At 61.2% G+C, this 19,204-nt stretch overlaps 2 protein-coding genes across 2 annotated transcripts; both read right to left on the reverse strand.

Moving 5' to 3' along the window:
• Positions 1-6,254: 6,254 nt before the first annotated feature.
• Positions 6,255-8,202, reverse strand: LOC104015931 (inhibin beta C chain-like). Its single transcript, XM_087771517.1, has 2 exons — positions 7,914-8,202; positions 6,255-7,047 (listed from the first exon to the last, which is right to left on the reverse strand). Exons 1-2 carry the CDS (start codon positions 8,200-8,202, stop codon positions 6,287-6,289), a joined length of 1,050 nt encoding a protein of 349 aa, XP_087627643.1. The 3' UTR covers positions 6,255-6,286.
• Positions 8,203-15,221: 7,019 nt separating this feature from the next.
• LOC104015930 (inhibin beta C chain-like) lies at positions 15,222-19,160 on the reverse strand. Its single transcript, XM_009468728.2, has 2 exons — positions 18,193-19,160; positions 15,222-16,612 (listed from the first exon to the last, which is right to left on the reverse strand). The coding sequence occupies exons 1-2, from the start codon at positions 18,536-18,538 to the stop codon at positions 15,870-15,872; spliced, it is 1,089 nt and encodes a 362-aa protein (XP_009467003.2). The 5' UTR covers positions 18,539-19,160; the 3' UTR covers positions 15,222-15,869.
• Between the last annotated feature and the right edge of the window lie 44 nt (positions 19,161-19,204).

The following is a 19,204-nucleotide window of genomic DNA, read 5'->3' on the forward strand; positions in this document are numbered from 1 at the left end:
TCCCCAGCTGGAAGAGGCCAAAGCTCCCTGCGCAGGTAGGGTAGCTGAGGGGAGGGAGTGGGCAGACGTGGGATGCCTCAGGCTGACACCTCCCAGCAGGGCTCAGCATCTTGTGTAGCCCAGACACTGCTGGGGATCTGGACAGAGCCTGCACCAGCGCCCCGGGCGTTGCTGAGCAGAGACTACCCTCCCCGGCACTGGAATCGCCACCCAGCAGGAGTGTACCCATCTCCCTCAGGGACCCCAGGCAGGGACGAAGGGAGCTGGTGGCTGCAGCGAGCCTCTCTGCCCAGGATGCTGCCGAGGAAACCCTGAGCTGGCTTGCGGTTTGGGGGGAAACTGCGGGGAGGGGGGATTGCAATTGACAGGAAACTCCGCGCATTGTCCGTGGTCTGGAGGGGCCACCGTGGTCTGGCAGAGGTTCGTGGCAGCAACACCGCAGGGCCGGATTCTGAACAGGAAAGTGCCGCGTGGGTCACCACCTCTGCCCGGGGCGCTGCTGTGGCACGGGTGGCAGCACAGCCGGGCAGAGGAGAGTCGGCACCAGCAGCAGCCTCGGCCGCTGGGACGCATCACCCTGGCCACCCCCCAGAGTGTCCAGAGCCCCCCCTCACCCCAAGACCCCGGGAGGTCCCCGGCCAAGCCACCAGGCACCCTGGCTGTGCCGCCAGCGTGCCGGGTACGGGGCTGAACGGCCGGGCCCCCGGGAGCGGCGGCGGTCACGGCGGACCGCGGGACAGCTCCCTCTGGTGGCGACGCGCGGAGCCGCCTCCCCGCCGGCACCCCCGGCCCGGCCCCGGGGTCCGGCGGGGCCGTTCCCCGCCTCGCTCCACGGGCCGGTGGGACCCTTCCCCAGTGCCGCGGGCCTGGGCGTGGCGGGGACATTGCTCTTTTCACATCACCCCGCCTTGAAATGATGGCGAGAGAGCAGGATTTCAGGTGCTACCCCCTCGAGAGAGAACTGGAGCAGGGGGTTCCCTGGCCCCTCGGGGGGCTGGGGAGGGTGCAGGGGGCTATGGCCCCTGCCTGTGGGTGCACCGGGTTCAGCAAGTGGGACAGCAGGTATGGGGGCTCTTCCTCCAGCCAGGGACGTACATCCATCTTCACCCACCTTGTGAAGCCAGAGCTGGAACGTTCCCAGGCCTGCAGCATCCCATGCTACCCTGCCCACCAGAGTCCCACTGCAACACAAAAGCAAGATGGGCCTTTCTCTCCAGAGGTGCTGGGTGCAGCCTGTGTCCCTAAGGTGGGCATGTTCTACAACCTCTTCCTTCCCCTTAAACTAGCCCTCCCATCCTTGCAGGTGATCCCATTCAGCTGCTTAAGGAGATGAGCCCACTCATTTCCACCTGGAAATTCTCCTGCCTCCCCATCCTGCCAGCCACTGAGGTGTCCAGCAATCCTCCCTGGGGCTGCCCTGATCGGTCCCCCAGGTGCCTCCTTGTTTGGCCACAATGTCTGTGGCTCAAAAAGCCTTCTCCCACCCCAAAAGCTCCCTGAGCTGCTTGCCCCATGGCCCATAGCCTGACTGCTTCCCCAGCAGTTCTCCCAGCCATGTCCCAATGTGGCACCAGTGCCTGCAGTTCAGCCTCCTACTCACCACCCAGATGTTTCTCCAGTACATCAACTGTTCCAGGCCTACCAGTGGTGGACGGGATGAGGATAACATGCACTGCAGGGCCTGAGATCACCTCAAGGGCCTGACAGTTATTGTCATTCGCATACAGCCTGGTGCCCCTCAGCTGCCACCACATCTGTACATCCCCATGGGGACAGAGTCAAGTCCCATGTCACGTTTGTGTCACTGTACAGAAGGTAAGCAGAGAGCCTGGGCTGTAGCAGCTCAGGAAACAGACTGCAGAGCATTCTTCTCCCTTCCCCAAATGGGTCCTATGCCCCAGTCAGTCTCCACAGCCAGCCCCCTTTCACTGAAACAGCCTAGCCTTGTCCAGCTCACAGGGTCTGCAGGCAGCTAGGTCCTGTCACATGTGAAGGGAAAGCAGGGCAACGGTGGTACCTGCACCGAGGGAGGCAGGAGAGAATGTGGGTGTCTGAGCGGGAAATGGGACCTGGGAGCTCCAGGGATTGGGGAGGGGAGGGGGGAGTTAGAAGGAAATTAATTTCTCACCTGGCAGTGCTGCTTTTCCTTGTTGTTTGTTTTTACAATGAAGGTCAGTTCCCCCCTGTGCCACAGTGACTAAATGTAGGGGAAGAGCCAGGCTGGCCCTGGGTGCAAGCAGCTATTTCAGGGAAAGTGGCCTTTGCCCACCTGTCCCTAGCCAGAACGTGACAGCATGTGTCAATGCCAGCAGGGCACAGTGGGGAGGCAGGATGACCTCCCCAAGACCTGCTTAGGCCTGGGGACCCTGTTCCTTCCTGCAGCTCTGCTCCCGCCCCATTTTCCCTAGTCCTTTCTCCATGACTGCTGGGAAAGTAAGTCCGAAGCTACGAACCCCCTGCCTGGACAGCCGACCGTGGCCTCCCAGAGCCTTGCAGCCCAGAGCAGACAGGGCAGCGGGACCACCAGGGCTGGAGTAGGGCTGGACCAGGAGTGGAGCTCGGCAAAGGACTGTTCCCGGGGGCTTCTGCGGGAGGAGAGCCTGCTCGGAGAGAGCACGTGCCCTACCTTGTGTGTGCTCAGCTCCCTGGGTGACCCCAGACACACTTTTCATGGGGGCATGCGCATTCTCACCCTGCCCCAGTGCTCAGCTGCTCCCAGCTCCTGCCGGCTCCATCCTGCTCTCCGGAATGATGCTGCCCATGTCTATTGTGAGCCTCAAAGGCGATGGGAGCTGTGCCACACACCCAGCCTGATCTCAGAGCCTCTTAGCAGGATTACCCCCACTGTGGGCATTCTGCCTTCCTTGGCATTAGCCTGTCCTCCCCATGCCCCTGCGTATCATCACGCACTGCAGGTGTCCAGTGCACCACAGGAGTAGCTTTACAGCATGACCCATGCCACAGCTCTGGGAAACGCCCTCTCCGCTGACTGCATGGGACCCCCGGAGCAGAGGGACAACATGGCAATTACAGTATGAGAGAGATTTCAGGAGACACCTCAACTCCCAGCCATGGCCTGCAAAAGACTGCTCCCTGCCTGAGATCAGTTCCTTTTCCTGCCAGCCACCCCCAACACAGCAAGGAGTGAGGAGGGGTGTGTCTGCTCCCCAGGGCGTCCCCAACGCACAGAGGAGGTAGTGATGCCTGCCCAGTTCCCCCCTTCATCTGGCACAAGGGGAGAATAGCTAGCTGTGTCCCAGGGTGCCCCCAGACTGCTGCAGTGGATTGAGTCCCACAGCATTGGCCTGAAGGCAGGACCAAGGTGGTGGGTGCAGGTGAAAGGGGTTGCCTGCATGCCCGTTTTGTAATAGGCATAAGCAGCTCAGCAGATTTACTCCTGAGCTGAGTGTGACCCCGGCTAAGCTGCCAGGAAAGGCCCGCCCAGGCGCTGGGCACCGTGCGGGGCCAGCCCTGCCACCCACACCGCCACACCCAGGCCAGGCCTCCCTCCCAGGGTCCGAGGACTTGCCCCAAGACCACCCACCTCTTCCCAAGGGTCCATCTGCATGGCCAGACAGGCCCAGGTCTGTTTTGCCACCAGCTTTGAGCCCCCTGGGTGGAAACAACGCTTGGGCAGCTCCCCCCCAGCGGCTCTCAACCGCCAGACTCCCAACCCTGCTGCGTCCCCCACCCCACACTTAATCTTGGCCTCCTGTTTAGGAAAGTTAAAGCGGCTCAGAGCAGGGCCAGATGATCACCCAGATTAAAGACTTAAGGGTACCACCACAGCCAGCTCAGCATCTCAGCTCTGGGCTGGTGGGTCAGTGTGTCAGTGTGTCAGTGAGTCAGCACATCATGCACACACATGTGGACAACTTCACACACACACACACAGAAACACACATTCACTGCAACAGGGAAGATGCTGTGTTGCTGGCAAAGGAAAACATGGTATCTGGCGTCTTTGTGGGATGCTTCCCTGCCTGCCCCCCCTGCCAGTTGCACTGGCTAGAGCAAGAGTGATGCTACGGGGAGGGAGCGGGGAGACTATAAAGACACTGTGCACATCCCTGTGCACTTACCTGAAATCTGTGCCTGCAACTCTTGGCACGTGTATGGCAGCACACAAGGTGCCCCGTTCTGTCAGCAATGCACGTGCTGAGGCTGTGGGAGTGCCCAAAAGGCTGAGGCATCGTGCAGGGGAGTGTGGGTGATGGCCATGCTGCCCCTGCAGCCTGGGGGGATGCCCGCTGCACCGGCTGATGAAAGCTGCCCTTTGTCCGCTTGCAGGGTGCAGCACAGGGCCAAGCTGGGAAAGCAAGTGGGTTTGTCCCCAGATAAAACAGCCCCAAACTGAGCTTTGAGCAGGCGCTTGCACAACAAGGACCCAGGCCAGCCATGCGGGATCCTAGAGGGATGAGCAAGGGGCATTGCCTCCCACTCCAGAAGCATCCCACCCCAAATTATGCAGGAGACTCCCCATCACCCACCAGCTTGGGCATTGCCAGACTCTATGACTGGCTGCTACGGGGTTGAGACTGGGGTCATTGCGTGGTGTTTAGGGGAGCATACGAGAGGGGATTGGGGAGGTCAGTGAGACACAATTCGGGTACAATCTCTGCTATTTGCCATGGGGGCACAGGATTTGGGGGTGGGCTGTGGCTCATCATTTGAGGTCACCCCCCTGGGGCCAGAGTCTCCAGAGCTGTGGTATTTTGAGCTCCATTCAGGACTGATCCAGATGGAGAACATCTCCATGTTGGGCTATGCCCCCCAGCAGTACATGCCCTGCTGGCAAACAGCTTCTTTGATGCTCACGTTACAGGCCACCCCCCTCCAGCCCTCAGTGAGGTGGCACCCACTTCCCAGCCCCTGCCCTCTCCCTGGGTCCCCCATCCACAGGGAAGAGCCCCCTGCATAGCCCTGCTCACACAGGGTCTCAGTGTGCAGCACCTCACAGCACCCAGGAAGCCCCAGAGGCACCACAGCTCCCCTCACCTCCCAGCACAGCAGTGCTGCCCACAGCTGCTAATGGCTTGCAGCTCCTGTGCTGCCCCAGCCCCAGAGCCCAGCATCCTCCCAGCCAGAGCCTGACGGGTCTGAGCCAGGAGTAGGACTTTCCGGCCAAGCAGGACCATTTCCCTCACCCCATTCACGCAGGTGGTGCCAGAAGAAAACAGTCAGAGCCTCGACATTGCATTTCCACCCATTTATTGGGGAAGCCGCACCAAAGTATTAAAATAAATTAAAAGCACAGGCCATGTGGGTGCATGGCATACACAAGTATCAGGAAGGCAAAGACAGAGTGGGATCTTCAGTAGAGAGGTGGGTAGACAGGATGGAGCACCAGGGAATCCCAACAGCTACAGAAACTACCATAAAAGTAGTAATACCTGCAACACTAGAGGTACAAAAAAACTTGTACCTTTAGTACGGTTTTAAAGGCAAAGTCTGAGTCAACCTCCTTGTATGGAGACACTGGGCTGGAAGAGACCTGACTGGTGGGGTGGGCAGCAGGGAAGAAAAAGCACAAAACCCAGGGAAATGAAAGGGGAAATACACAGGACCTGGCCAGGAAGCAAGGCCACCCTTCACAGGTCCATGTCCTCCTGAGAGCAGAGGACTGTGTCTAGTAATTGCGGTTTTGGGGTTATTGACAAAGTCATATCCTTCATCCTCATCTTCCAGGTCTATTATTTGTGCCTCATTCCACCTGTCCCCAATAATAGGCCCCAATTTGATGCAGGAAGATTTGTTGCCGTAGGGGAGAAAAGCAGGACTGCCTCCTTTCCTCCAAGTGGGAAACTGGAGGACACAAACCCATTTCCGCATCCCACTCTGCTCTCAAGGAGGTTCAGTCCCAAACTGTCACCAGACACTCTGAATGTGAACAAAGCAGGGCTCCCTCACCCCACACACAGAGGGAAACACGACCACCAGAAATGTGGGATCAGCTTGGGACCAGAGGGATGCTGCCAGTCAGGGCAGGGATGCCCAGAGTCACCAACCACCCACAGCTCAGACTCAAGCAGTCTGATGTGGCCTTGGCTCTGTCCCACATGTCCCCAGAGACCCCTGCCCCAGGTGCTCTCTGGAGACAACCCCTGCTCCCTCTGATGAGACCTTCTCCCTCCCTCCCTCCCAACCTTTCCAAAGGAGTCCATTACACCACAGCCTGACTTCAGCTTAAGGGAGCTCTTCAGCTCCACACCCTCCCCGCCCCCCCCCCCCCCCCCCCAAGAGAGAGTCCTGGAGAAGGGGGTTACCCAGCATGGCTCCCCCAGCCCTAGCTACAGCCACAGGCATCAACAATCATGTCAGGGATGTCAGTCTTGACAATGTTGCTATTACGATCGAAGTAGAGGACAGAGAGTGGCCGGCGTCGCGTGGGCACGCAGCAGGAATGCCCCGATGCCTGGATGTTGTTAGCTTTGACGAGGTTGAAGACAGCTGTGTGGAAAGAAGAGGCCATCCCAGGGCTGCCTGCCACATGTAGAGGGCACTGGCCCACACAGTAGTTTATCTGGTAGCCCTCAGGCTTAATGATCCAGTCGTTCCAACCAATGTCACGGAAATCCACGTAGTAGTCCTTACGGCAGCAGAGGTTGGAGTTCTGGCTGCAGCGGAGGCTGCGCTTGGCCACGTGGTGTCCCAGCTCCCGCACCTTTGCCTCTGCCACCAAGAAGGGCTGGAGGGACCGGCTGGCATTGACTATTGCCATGAGATCACCCCCATCACCATGGCTTTCCAGTTCCAGCCGCAGGATCCTGCGCTCTCCCCCAAAGAAACTCTGCAGGGCAGGCGTGAGGGTGAAGGCACGCCAGCCGCTACCCTTAGCGCTCAGTCGCCTCTCACTCAGCAACGTGCGATTGCCCCCCACCAAATCACCTTCCCCACCAGCAAGGAAGATTCTCAGGGTGAGGCTGGCTACCAGGTCTCGGGGAACTCGAAGGTAGAGCCAAAGCTGAGCCTGCAGGATGTGAACGTCCTGGTCTTGTGTACGGCTGAACTGGAACTGCAGCCCCAAGCCAGAGGGAGATGTGGGCTCTGAAGGGAGAAAGGGATGAGGAGGTGAATGCTGCAGGATGCTAGGGAAGGTAACGCTGCACCACCGTCCTGCACATCAAGGCCAGTCTCTTTCAGCTTCTCAGGAAAGACCTACAAACTTCCCTCCTGCCACAGGGCCCTCAGTCTGTCCCCCTCCCTTCCTTGGGAAGGCTACCCAGAGTGGGAATGTGTTGGAATGGGGGACTGTCCCACCCTGCCTGGCAGAATGGGCACAGAAAGGGGCATGGGGCACCTGCTCTCACCTGGTCCTTCTGGCCCTTTGCTGCACAGTGCAAAGCTGGAGAATGTTTCCAGCCTCTCCTCCCCAAGCTAGTCCTTGCAGCTCCCAAGTCCCACTACTGGCAGTCCCAGGCACCCTGGGTTGCCCCCATCCTTCCGGAAGGGGACAAGCATTGCAGCACTTTAGGTGTAGGGTCCCAACCGGCCAATGCAGGAGCAAAAGAGGGGCCATCTCTCCTTCTCCCAGGCTGAGCCTTCCTGCATCGGCAGCACTGGGAGGTCACCAATGCACAGCAGGTGCATTAACTAATGATTTAATCACAGCCTGCATAGCTCTAGGCACCCTCACCCCACTGCAAGGGGGCAGATGGCCAGGACCCTGGCCCCAGCAGTGCTGCAGCACCCCAAGGTTCAAGGGCTGCACATCCTTGCGGGTCCCCACCAGCCCAGGGCAGGGACACCCTGCCCCAGGGGCCAGCCTGGCAGGGGCTCACCCAGGGTCTCCCGTGGTCTGGCACCAAGTGCCGCCCAGCTCACCCACGCCCCATCGGGAGCCCCATCTCTCGGGGGCCGCGTCGGCAACCACAGGGGTCGTGCCCGGCTGCCCGCGGGCCCCGCGCACCCACCTGGCTCCGCAAAGCTGATGATCTCGTAGCCCCGCTCGTCGCCGTCGGGGCCCCGGCGGGCGCCGCCCGCCTGCAGCCGCCGCAGGGCGCGGGCCACGGCGGCGCGGGGCACGGCATGGGCGAGCCTCGGCCGCTCGCGGAGCCGCAGCTTCTCCAGCAGCTGCCGCTTGGCGACCTCCTCCAGCAGCCGCCGCTCCGCGCCCGCCGCACACGACGGGCAGCGTGGCTCCGCCGCCGCGCACAGCACCGCCGCCAGCAGCAGCCACGGGCCCGCGCCTCGCGCCGCCATCCGCACCGACGGGACGGACCGGGCCGGCACCGGGAGTGGCGCGGTGCGGCCCGCCCGCTTTGGGCACCTGCGGCCGGGGGCGGGCCCGGCGCCCCCCCGCCATTGGCCGGCTCACCTGCCTGTCCCGTCCCGTCGGGCCGCGGCCGGGGCGGGGGATTACCGAGATTAGCCCCACCGCGGCGGGGGCGGGTGGCGGACAGCGTCCCGCTCTCTCGGGGGAAGGGGCTCCGCGAGCAGCGGGGCGCTGTCGCCTGCCTCCCCCCCCGCTCCGTGCGAGGCCGTCGGGTCCCCGCAGGAGGGGTCCCCTGGCCAGGCACGGGCCTTGAGGGGGGCTGAGCGCCTGCCTACGGCCCTGGCCTAGCCCACGCCGTGGCCACGGAGGGCACCGCAGGGACTGGACACGACTCAGGGGGACACACGGGAGGCTGTGCACTGTGGGGTTCATATGGGTGTCCACAAATAGTGGTACATGCAGAGGTGTGTGCCCAAGGGGCTTGCACACACACGTGCACATGGGCTCTGCCTCCCTTCAGCTCACCCTAGCATCTGCGCAGGGGTGTAGAGGGACCCGGCTAGGCACCCCTGCGGGGGCAGCAGGGCACTGAGCTCCTCTGCCTGGTCCAAAACCTGCAGGAAGTGAGGCAAATCCTGTCTGGGTGGAGGAGCACTGATCCCAGAGCAGCCTGCCGGAGGGATCCTGGCCTCACCTACCTGCCCGTGGACCCTACAGACCTGCCCCCACAGCCTGGGCATTGCCCCCCGGGTACCCCCTTAGCCATCCTCACAGGGCCAGTCTTGTTTATTGCTGACAGAAGACCCAGCAGAGATCAGGGGCAGTTCCCAGGATGACCCCTGCAGCTCCCTGGGGACTGTTCCCATCTCTGGGCTTTTGTCACTCCTACCTTGTGACGAGTTTGGGGGTCTGAGCCTATCCTTTGGACTCTCTGGTCCAGCCTCACCCCAGGACAGAGCTGGACAGGGCCAGCGAAGGTGTATACTATGCTCCCTCCTCCCCACAAATTAAAATGGATGTTTGTATGTACTGAGGGCTCATGAGGTGGCAGCCAGCGTCACATCAACCTGAAGATATTATTCGGATTCTTAGCTCCAGATGCTGTGCTTAGAGCAGGGTGCACAGCCTGAGCCAGGGCAGGGTCCTATAGAAATCTCCTGAAAGCGGTACAAGGTGACATGCTGTTGCGGGAGCAGGAGAGCCCAGCGCTCTTGTGCCAGAGCAGGGAACCCACAGAGTGCGGTGGGAACCTGAAACCCAGCCAGCCCTTCAGGCATGTCCTGTGCCCACCGTGCCGTGCAGCACTGACTCCGAGGTCTTGACCACACAGAGCCCCTGCCTCTGGCCAAGCACAGAGGTGACATGTAAACAGAGTGGGCTGTCTGGGAAAAAGCACTCACCGGAGATGATGCAACTATAGTGCAAGGGGCAAAGTTCTCAGTTGGCTGGGCCTGCTGGCAGCTCCCAGAATAGCCCAGGAATGTCAACAGGGAGGGAAGAGTGGGCACAGCCTGGCCTGGGAGCACAGCTCCCACAGGGCCTGTGAGCCCCGGCTGCAGGCAGCGCGCAGGCAGCACACAGGCAGCATTGCCTGGGCACCAGCAGGACCGAGCAGATGGCACTTTCACCCAGGCACAGGTGCACCGTGCATGCTCACAGTGCACACGCACTCACTTGCACAGATGCTCAGTGGTACATACACATCTGCACACTCCCTGGCAAACACATGTGCAGTCCCCTATCCCACATATTTGGATACATGCTCTGTTTGTGGACATGCTCACATGTGCACCGCATGCCCATTCCCCTGCCTTTTACTCCATGTTCCCATACTGGAAGTGGAGCATTTCCTTTCTGGCTCTCAGGGCAGATTAAATTCCCCACAGGGCAGGGCTGCTCCTGCCTTCAACCCATGGAGGGAACCAGGCCTGACACTCCTCCCACATGCAGCAAGCTGGAGGGAGTCCCAAGCTGCATCACTGTACTGGCTCAGATGCCAGGCTGGGGGGGGGTCCTTAAAACCTCTGTGTCACCACCACCTCCCAGCAGCCACACCACAGCTTCACACATGCAGGAAAGGGAAACTGAGGCACAATGCTGTGCTGAATTCCTCCTTCCCTGCCAGATCCACAGAGCCAGGATCCAGGCTGTGGCACAGCATGGAACGCAGGATGCAAAGAGTTGTGGCAAAAAGGGTGAATTACTCTCTAACCCACCATCCTTTCCAGGCTGGGGAGTAGGATCTCCCCAAAGGGATTAATGCCTTTGAACCTGCCAGGATCCCTCTGCACTGGCCAGCACCCCACAGTTGCCACCATGAACCCCCATTTCACCTCCAGCTTAGCAAGAGCATCCGATCTGTCTGCCCCTTCACAGCTGCATGCCCCCCCGCGCACTCCAGTCCACCAGATCTAGGCCAGGGGTCAGCGCAGAGCTGTGAGCGGTTCTTGCACCCATTGCATAAGTGTGCTGTTGATTAAGCAGTTCCCAGAAAGCAAAGCCCAGGGACTGGCTTGACCAAAATACCCGCCCTGGTCCCCCCCAGGGCCAGCACTTGCTGCACACATGGCTTCTGGGCCTCCAACCTCATGTCCGGTGGGGCAAGTGCGGCACCTGACAACCTGATCTAGAGGTGCCAACAGCCTGGGTTAAGCCGGGACCCCCCCCAAGAGCTCATGCACCAGCACCTGAGCATGGCTCCTGACAGAATGCCCATTTCTGCACGGCTCTGCCACTGATGTCAGCCAAGTAAGTGCCAAAGCCAGCTGTGACCCTCGCCCAGGGACCATGGCGTAGGCCAGGCTCCGGCACTGAAAAGTTTCCTCCCCACAGGCCCCTCTTCCCTGGAGCAAGCGCTAGAGGCCGCAGACTGGACGAGTACCCACGCTGGGGGCTCGGGGGAACAGCCGACAGGGCTGGCGGCGCAGCAAGTGCTGGAGCAGGCGCCGAAGACTTCCACAGGGGCAGTGCCGGGAGGGGAGAGCCCGCGCCCCTGGGGCCGAGGGGCCAGCGCGGACAGGGAAGCCGGGGCAAGGACTGGTGGAGGGCTACAGGGGCTGGGCTGGCAGGGCTCGGCAGGCCAGGGTCCAGCCGTGGGAAGGGAACGAGGCCAGGGCTCACGGCCAGGGAGGGAAGGTCGGCGGCCCTGCTTCCCTCGGCCCGCGCTCCTCACCCCGTTGCAGCTGGCCAGTCTGTCTCTCCCGGCGCCCGCCAACGGAAGCGGGGCGACGGAGCGGCCTGTCCCAGCCCCCCGCGGCCAACCCCGTACCGGCGCCGCAGCCCCGGCCCCGCTGCCTCGGGCCCGGCCCGGCGCTTCCCCGAGCCGCGGCGCCTCTCGCGGCCCGCGGGCGCCGCCCGGCGGCGCGGGGCAAAGCCGCTCCCGGTCCCGCGGGCTCCGCCGGGGCCGCCCAGTTCCCCCGCGGGGCCACGCGGGCCGGGGCTGGCGGGCGCCGGGCGGGCGCGGGGGCGGCCCTTCGGGACGGGGCGCCTGGGGCGATGAGCGCTGGCGGTCCCGCCATGTCCCCCAGCACGGGCGCGCAGCGGGGGCCGGCAGTGGGGGACCGGCACCTCGCACCAGCCGAGCTGAAGACGCCCAGCGCGGATCACCGGGTGCCTCCGAACCCGGGGCTGCTGGCTGGAAACGATCCGTGAGACTGAAAATTAAAAATTAACCCTTTTCAAGGCAACACCAGGGGCTTTCAGGAATTCCCACCCCTCCCCTGAGAGCCAGACCCTGCCAAGAGACACCCTGGCACACCATGCTTGGACCTTTGCTTCACGGTCTGTTGATACTGGCAAAGACTCCTTCCAGGAGCCACCGGCAGCAGCTGCACATCCCTGTCCGCTCCCAGTGCAGAGGCCGAGGGGACAGCACCTTGTGGAGCCCTGTGTTCCTCTCTGTGTCAGATCTGGCACAGCCCAAGGGCACAGCCCAAGTGCTGGGTCGATGCTGTCCACATGGCATCTCCTGCACTGGGCCAGGCTGGGGGGGCTGCAGGGCAGGCTCCCCACCAGGCTGACTGGTCCCAGTGCAACCAGTGTGGCAGTATCTCATGGCAGCTGGGCATGCCTGCGTGAGACACCCCCTCCAAAGCCTCCTGAGTGAACAGGGAACCCCAGCAGAAGTGCAGTATCACAGCAGGGGGAGAGGGGACACCGTAGTATGAATGCTGCCCTCATCCCCTCTCTTCTCCCACCAGTGAAGGAGGAGTGGACACCCAGCTGGAAGTTGCACCCTGCTGCTCTCAGGTTTTCTGTTCTGCTCTCTGAAGAGCCTGACCTGGTACTCTGCCTTTGCACTTACTTACACCAAGGTTACTTTCGCTGATGAGGGAGAAGCCTTGCGAAACAAGCCAGGGCTGTGGCGAAGCCCAGATAGTCGCTTTTCCATGTGCAGCTTTGTAGGGCTATAAATACACAGCTCCTGCCTAGGCCACCAGCTGTGGGGGCTGAGCAGCTCCTTGTGTGTGCTGGGGACCTCTGCCTGCCATGGGCCCCTGCCCTGTGCCAGCCCCACGGCAGGCAGGGAGGGGGTTGTGCCTGGCTCCAGGGGATCACCCTTCCTTGACTGCACCCTCCTCACCCTGCAGTGTTCCCCAGGCTGGGAATGCCACTGTGGGATTCCTGAACCTTGGTCACCCTTGCCCCATGCTATGAGTGGGGAAGGGGCTGTAGGCTGCACCCAGACATCCTGTTTCCCCATGGGAGCGGGACAAGATGCGTGCATGGAGAGGCGGGCCTATCTTGTGGGACCCTGGACCATGCTCATCTGGGGAACCTCTGACCTGAAGGCACCGGAGAAGGCATGTTTTCAGGTGGTTGGCAAACGCCCAGGACAATGTGTTCTGCCCTAATCTCAAGCTGCCAGGGACAGGGAGCGGCCTCAGAGACTGGGACCCCTCTTGGGGGAGCTGCTGCTAACCCAGACACCCCGAATCAGTAGGACCTTCATGTCCATTGGGATGCAGCTGCGCTGCGGGGCTTGGGCTGGCTGTACCACAGCTCAGGCAACAGAAGGCAGCAGGGTGACAATTCATAGGTCCAGGGAGGTCTGGACTGGGACACGCCTGCCATCCCTGTGCCTGAGGGCAAGGGACAGTGTGCCTGCAGGGCTGGCAGGCAGAGCCTGCTGTGTGTCCTGTGGTGTCCAGAGAGCACACGTGCAGCCCGGCAAAGGGCAGAGCTGGGGTTTGGGGAGCAGGTAGCGAGAGGGGGCCATTTCAGGCAAGGCACCTGTGCCCCACAGGGGCTGTGCAGCAGCAGACAGGCAGCCAGCCCCGCTCTGCCCTGAGCCCCGTGGGGAGTGGGGGAAGTGCCCAGCAGGAGTGCTGCAGGGCCAAGAAGGGGAACTGGGGACATCCCAGACCTGCTCGAGGGCTTATGGCACCTACAGATGCTTCAGCTCAGGGTCAAGCCAACAACTCCTCTGCCCCTTCACTTGGCCCCTTTCTGCCCATGCCTGCTGCAGCCTAGAGAGCTCAGCACTGGCCCCAGGAAAGCTGTTTGTTCAATAAATACAGACAGTGAAAAGAGGTGTTGGAAAAAGAAGGGAAAAAAAACAGAAAAAAAACCAAACACCAAACCCTCTTTGAGTTTGCGCAAGTGGCCTTGAGTCCCAGACAGTATTGATCCACGAGTCTTCCACCCTGCCTGTGCAGCAGCTGGGTCAGCAGGAACCCTTCAGGTCTGAGTCCTGGAGGCACCAGAGCCTGGAAGCCTGGATCTCAGCACAGTGGCTTCTGCGACCTGATGGGGAGATGCAGGTCCCCAGTCCAGCAGGGCCCAGTGGGAGCGCCTCCTTCAGGATGCATGCAACATGGGCAAACACTGTCTCCTGCTAGTGGTTGTTCCATCCCTGCTCAAGGTGCCACAGGTCCTCCGGGGCAACATACATCCTGGCCCCCACTCCAGCCAGAGCTGCTCGTGGCTCTGACCACCCTGGCCTGATCCTGGAGTGGGACAGCAGATGCAAAGCCGTCCTTCAAGCCAGATGGGGAGAGGGTCTGACACCACCCTCCTCCCTCTGCTGATCTTCATCCCACCTGGTTCAGCTCTGTCTCCAGCCTCTGGGGTGGGGTCGTCAGTGCTTGCAGGGTGGACCACAGGACTGTAGTCACCCAGCTCCACCCCAGCCAGCTGCATGCACCTCCGGGGATCACCTCAGGAGCTCCCCTTGTGCACCTCCCTCTCCCACCGCCGGCACCCTCTCCCTGCTTTCTCAGCCCTCACACATGGAGGACATGTGGGAAGCAGTGGAGAAACCCTGACACGAGATTACGTAATGGGGCTGATGTGTCAGAGCCGCCCTTTGGCCCCAGCTCTCACGGCACTGACATGTCCCACTTTGCTGCCAGCCAGGCTGGCGAGGGGCAGCGAAGGGGGCAGCTGCTCCAGGCTGCGGGCCAGAGATGTGCCAAGAGGTTGCTCCCCAGTGAGGGAGCTGGCGTGGCATTCTAGGGAAGGGTGGGTGTCCGGGCACCATGGCTTTGGCGGTCTTGCCTAGCATTCTCTGTCCACTTAAAAAGGGAGAAAAGTTGCTCAGTTTTGTCCTGACTTGTGACAAGAATGGCCAAATACAGCTGGTTTTGGTGGAATGGAAGATTTGGCCCAACCAAGGAACGGTGCCTTCCCTAGTGGGAATCACAAGCCCCCTGTGTCTGGGGGGTCCCATATCATGCCCTGGATCTGGTTGAGACAAGTCAGGCATTCTGCATCCCCCTGGGAAAGGCAGCCAAGGGGCACAGAGCATGAGAGCTCTGGGGGCCAGCAGCATTGCAGTCTTTGTGCACAGTGTGTCCTGCTGGTGCATGCCCAGCCCCACTGCCTGGGTTTTATAACCAGCTTGTCGGTTAGAAGAGGACCGTGCGTGGCAGAGTGGGTCAGTTCTGTGCCATCTTGGGGCTGTCTGTGCTAGGGCATATCTACCACCTTGCACCTTGGGGAGAGGTGGAAGATGTGCTGGCTAATGACAGGGCACACATATGTGTACACATACATGTGCACACACTACGGCTGGGAGTCTTTTATTGAACACCAGGTAGCTGGGATGCTTGGAGAGGGAGACATTTTCCTCCCACTGGGATCAATTTCCCCTTCCTCACCCCCCTCAACCTCATGTCCAGCTGAGGAGTGGGGCCCCATGGACAGCCCTCTCCCCTCTGGCCTAGCCATCCCCCAGAATCTTTTCAGCTTCTATCTCCCCCAGCAGCCTGTGGTGGCCGTTGCTGGGACCTGTTAGCTGAAGAGCACATGTTCATGTTGCGGCACTGAGGGCTGCACCATGGCCTTGGTCTGGGACCAGCAGCAGGGTGAGCCAGGGCTGCCTTGAGCCACCCAGGGAGTCGCACTCTACAGAGTCCTGCAGGTAGAAGGGTCTGGTGTCCATCAGGAGCCAGTCTCAGAGGCCGGGGCTCATGGGCAGAGAGGAATCCATGGGCAGATCTCAAGGGGGAAAACAGCCATGTGAGAGGTGAGGGAGGAGAGGACTTGCAGATTCAGCATCACCCTTGATACTTCAACCTCAGGATGAGAAAACACCTTGGCAGGGTTCCCATCTCTCAGCAGCTCGCTGGATCTCGCACTGCCAGAGAGGGGCTGGGAGGAGGGGAGCCCTGTGCAGCACAGGTCCTACCCTCCTGCCTCCTCAGGCAGCTGGTCAGGTACAACCGCAGGCATCGACAATCATGTCGGGGATGTCAGTCTTGACGATGTTGCTGTCCTGGTCATAGTAGAGCAGAGAGAGAGGGCGACGCTGCGTGGGCACGCAGCAGGAGTCCACGGCTGCATCCGCATTGTTGGCTTTGATGAGGTTGAGGACAGCTGTGTGGAAGGAGGCAGCGAGGCCAGGGATGCCAGCCATGTGCAGGGGGCAGAGCCCTGTGCAGTAGTTCATGTGATATCCCTCTGGCTGGATGATCCAGTCCTCCCAGCCGATCTCCTTGAAGTCCACAAAGAATTCCTTGCGGCAGCACATCCGAGAGTCCCCACTGCAATCAACGCCACGCCGCTGGACCCGGTGGGGCATCCTGGCTCGGGCCTGGGCTGCCACAAATGGCCAGTGGGAATCACCGTGGCCAGCCAGGAGGGGAGACCCCCAGTCCTCTGCCACCTCCAGCTCCACAGTGAGCATCTGGCTCCCTTGGCCGAAGAGGCTCTGGACAGCTCGGCCCACGTCCAGCGTGGCCCAGCCAGTCCTCTGCACCTCTAGCTGTGTCTCACTGGCCACAGTCATGTTCAGCCCCGTCGGGTCTGGTTGCAAGAGTCTGACAGTGACAGGATGTGTCCTGGGGCCGGGGACTACCCAGAACAGGTAGAGGGTGGCTTGCAGGATCTCAGTGTTCCCAGCCAGCTCCCGGGTGAAGTGGAAATGCAGGCGAACGCTGTGGGAGGTGGAGAACCCTGTGCACAGAACCAAAAGCAGAGTCAGGAGGCGAAGGGAGCCAGGGGCTACCAATTCAGAGCAACTGGGAGGTATATCCAAATCAGGGTGCAGGGCACAGTACGTACAGACGTTGAGGAGCCCCCACTTCCCTGCACTGCTGCTGCTCCTCCCTCTTATGCTGCTCTAAAGCAGCAACATCTGGGCCTGGTGCTGAATGCAGCAGCCTGGCTTGGTTCCACCTCCTCTGGCCTGATATCCCCCTTGTCCATGAAGGTGCTGGAGGATTGTGGAGTAGGTTATCTGGCTGTGTAAACCAGCCTTGGATTTAAGGCAGTCATGCTGACTTGCATCTCCACGATGACCTCTGCTTTCCGTGGCTGGAACCATCACCTGACATTGCTCCAGTGTGTCCCACCCTCGCTGCTGCTGCTGAGGCTGCAGAGCTGCCTCTCCTCCTCGCAAAGGAAGGACTGACGGGGACCATGAGAGCAACGCTGGGCTCCTTGGCACAGTTCTGCCCATGAAGACAGAACCTCCCTCCTCTGTGGTCTGGCACAGTGCAGCGGGGCGAGAGACTGGGCTCAGCCCCGTGGCTCACACTGGCTCTTCCGTTTCTAGCAGATACTTCACCAAGCCAGCAGACAACTCCCCATTGTCATCATGTATGGGAACACAATGTACTGCAGAGGAGCATTGTTCCCAGAGGTCTTCAAGGACATGGCAAGCCCTCACTATCCCACAGCAGCCATGCAAACCACACAAAAGCCTGCAAGTGGAGCGTGTGCCCCCCACACCTGACCAAGCAGGAGTTTGGGCTGGGCAAATTGGTGGTGCAGAAGGATGCTCCGCAGGATGGAGCAGCGATTCTGCTTCTTTCCAAAGAAGGCTGCATTTGCCTGGGAGAAGTGGGGGGTAGAGGACCCTGTTTTTCCAGTGATACTTGTTAGGACCCCTGAGCATGTTTTGGGGAGCTCTTGCCTCCCAGGAACGCAGCTGATTCTGGAGTGAAATGTGGCAGCCCACCACTTTGGGTAGGAAGTGGAGAGACAGTTGAGTGCAGGGAGCAGATGGGCTTTGGCAACCTAAGTCCACACACTGTAAGCTGCTGGGGAATCTAGTCTTAAAATCATGTTTTGAAAAACATGGCCATCTCACCCCTCCGCCTCTAGCATAAGTGGGGAGGGTTCAACAGAAATAGACAACAAATTCACATGATACAGCAGTCCATCTTTGCTCCTATGCCCTCTTGCCTCAGCATGTCCTATATGTAAATGAGAGGGGCCCCAGAGCCTCAGTAGTGCTTGCCCTGCCCGTGGCGAGGGGCAGCTGGTTGGGGTAAGCTTGGGACATGGATGCAAAGGTTCTGGATATGGAGCCTCTTGTTACCAGTCCTTCCAGCACCAGTGTGCCCACTGGCCCGTTGCATAGCCTGACATTGTTTGCAGGAGCGTGATGCCCCTGTGCAGAGCTTTTGAAATGCCTCTGCAGAGGAGGAAACCTCTTGCCACCTTCCCCCAGGCAAGACCTTCCTTCCCTCCACGCCCCCCACCTCAGAGCCCATCCCACCATGCCCACGGGATGTGGGGTCTGTACAGACCTGACTCGGCAAAGCTCAAGATCTCGTATTCCTGCACACCCATCCCAGGACGCAGGTGTGGGATGCTGCCGTCATGGGGCATCCCTGGGGAGCCGGCCGTGTCCATGTGCTGTGCACGCATCCTGCGGAGAGCCGTCAGCAGGGCCGCCCTGGATGTGGCCTGAGTGATGTTGGGCCTGTCTGGCAAGCGGAGCTTGGAGAGGATGCTCTGCTTTGCCAGCGCGATGAGGATGTCCCGCTGCGTGGTGGGGGCCAGGGCCTCCAGCCCCCAGGCTGGGCACCACACTCCCTTGGGAGCCGTCATCCTCAGAAGGCTCAGAAGCAGGAAAGCCACGGTGGCTGTCATCTCTGGTGCCAGGAGGTGACAGCTTGGGGTCTCAGCAAATAGTGTTCCTCCAACTGTCCGGTAAGCCAAAGTCAAACCGGGACAGCAGCGCTGGGGCCGGGAGAGCAGAGCGCAGTGGCAGGATGGCAACACTGGACGCCACAGGAGCAGAGAGCGAGGAAGGGCTCGTTCTCCTGACGTGGCCACAAATATTGGCTGATCCCGGGCAAGATAAACGCCCCTGCAATCCCGCAGGAGCTTCTCCCGGGCACGGAGCAGCCGCGGCACAGCTGGCCCCGGGTTAAGGTGGACCCGGGCGGACGGTGCTCCTGCTCGGAGGGCTCAGCCCGGGGCTGCCCGCTCGGCCAGAGGCTGCCCGGGGGCTGGGGCTCGGCCCTGGGCAACCTGTTCCAGCCGAGGGAGGCCACCCCTGTCCCACCACGCTGCCCACTCCGGGGTGGGCACCCAGGCAGATGGCATGGGTCCCCGCGTACGGCGTGGGCCCCCGGGGCGACGGGGAGTGCCCAGGGCGCAGCGTGGGGCCCCCCATGGCGCGGCGCGGCGCGGGACCCCCGAGAGACGGGGAACCCCGGGGGTGGGGGGACCCCCAGGCAGAGCCGGCGTGCTGCGCGCCCGGGGGCGGGGCGACGGGGGGGTGGAGACTGGCGCCGCGGCGGCGGCCCCGCC

The sequence above is a fragment of the Nipponia nippon genome, unplaced genomic scaffold (assembly GCF_047370975.1).
Source record: "Nipponia nippon isolate SJK-2023a ecotype South Korea unplaced genomic scaffold, ASM4737097v1 scaffold_35, whole genome shotgun sequence".
NCBI classification, from domain to species: Eukaryota; Metazoa; Chordata; class Aves; order Pelecaniformes; family Threskiornithidae; genus Nipponia; species Nipponia nippon.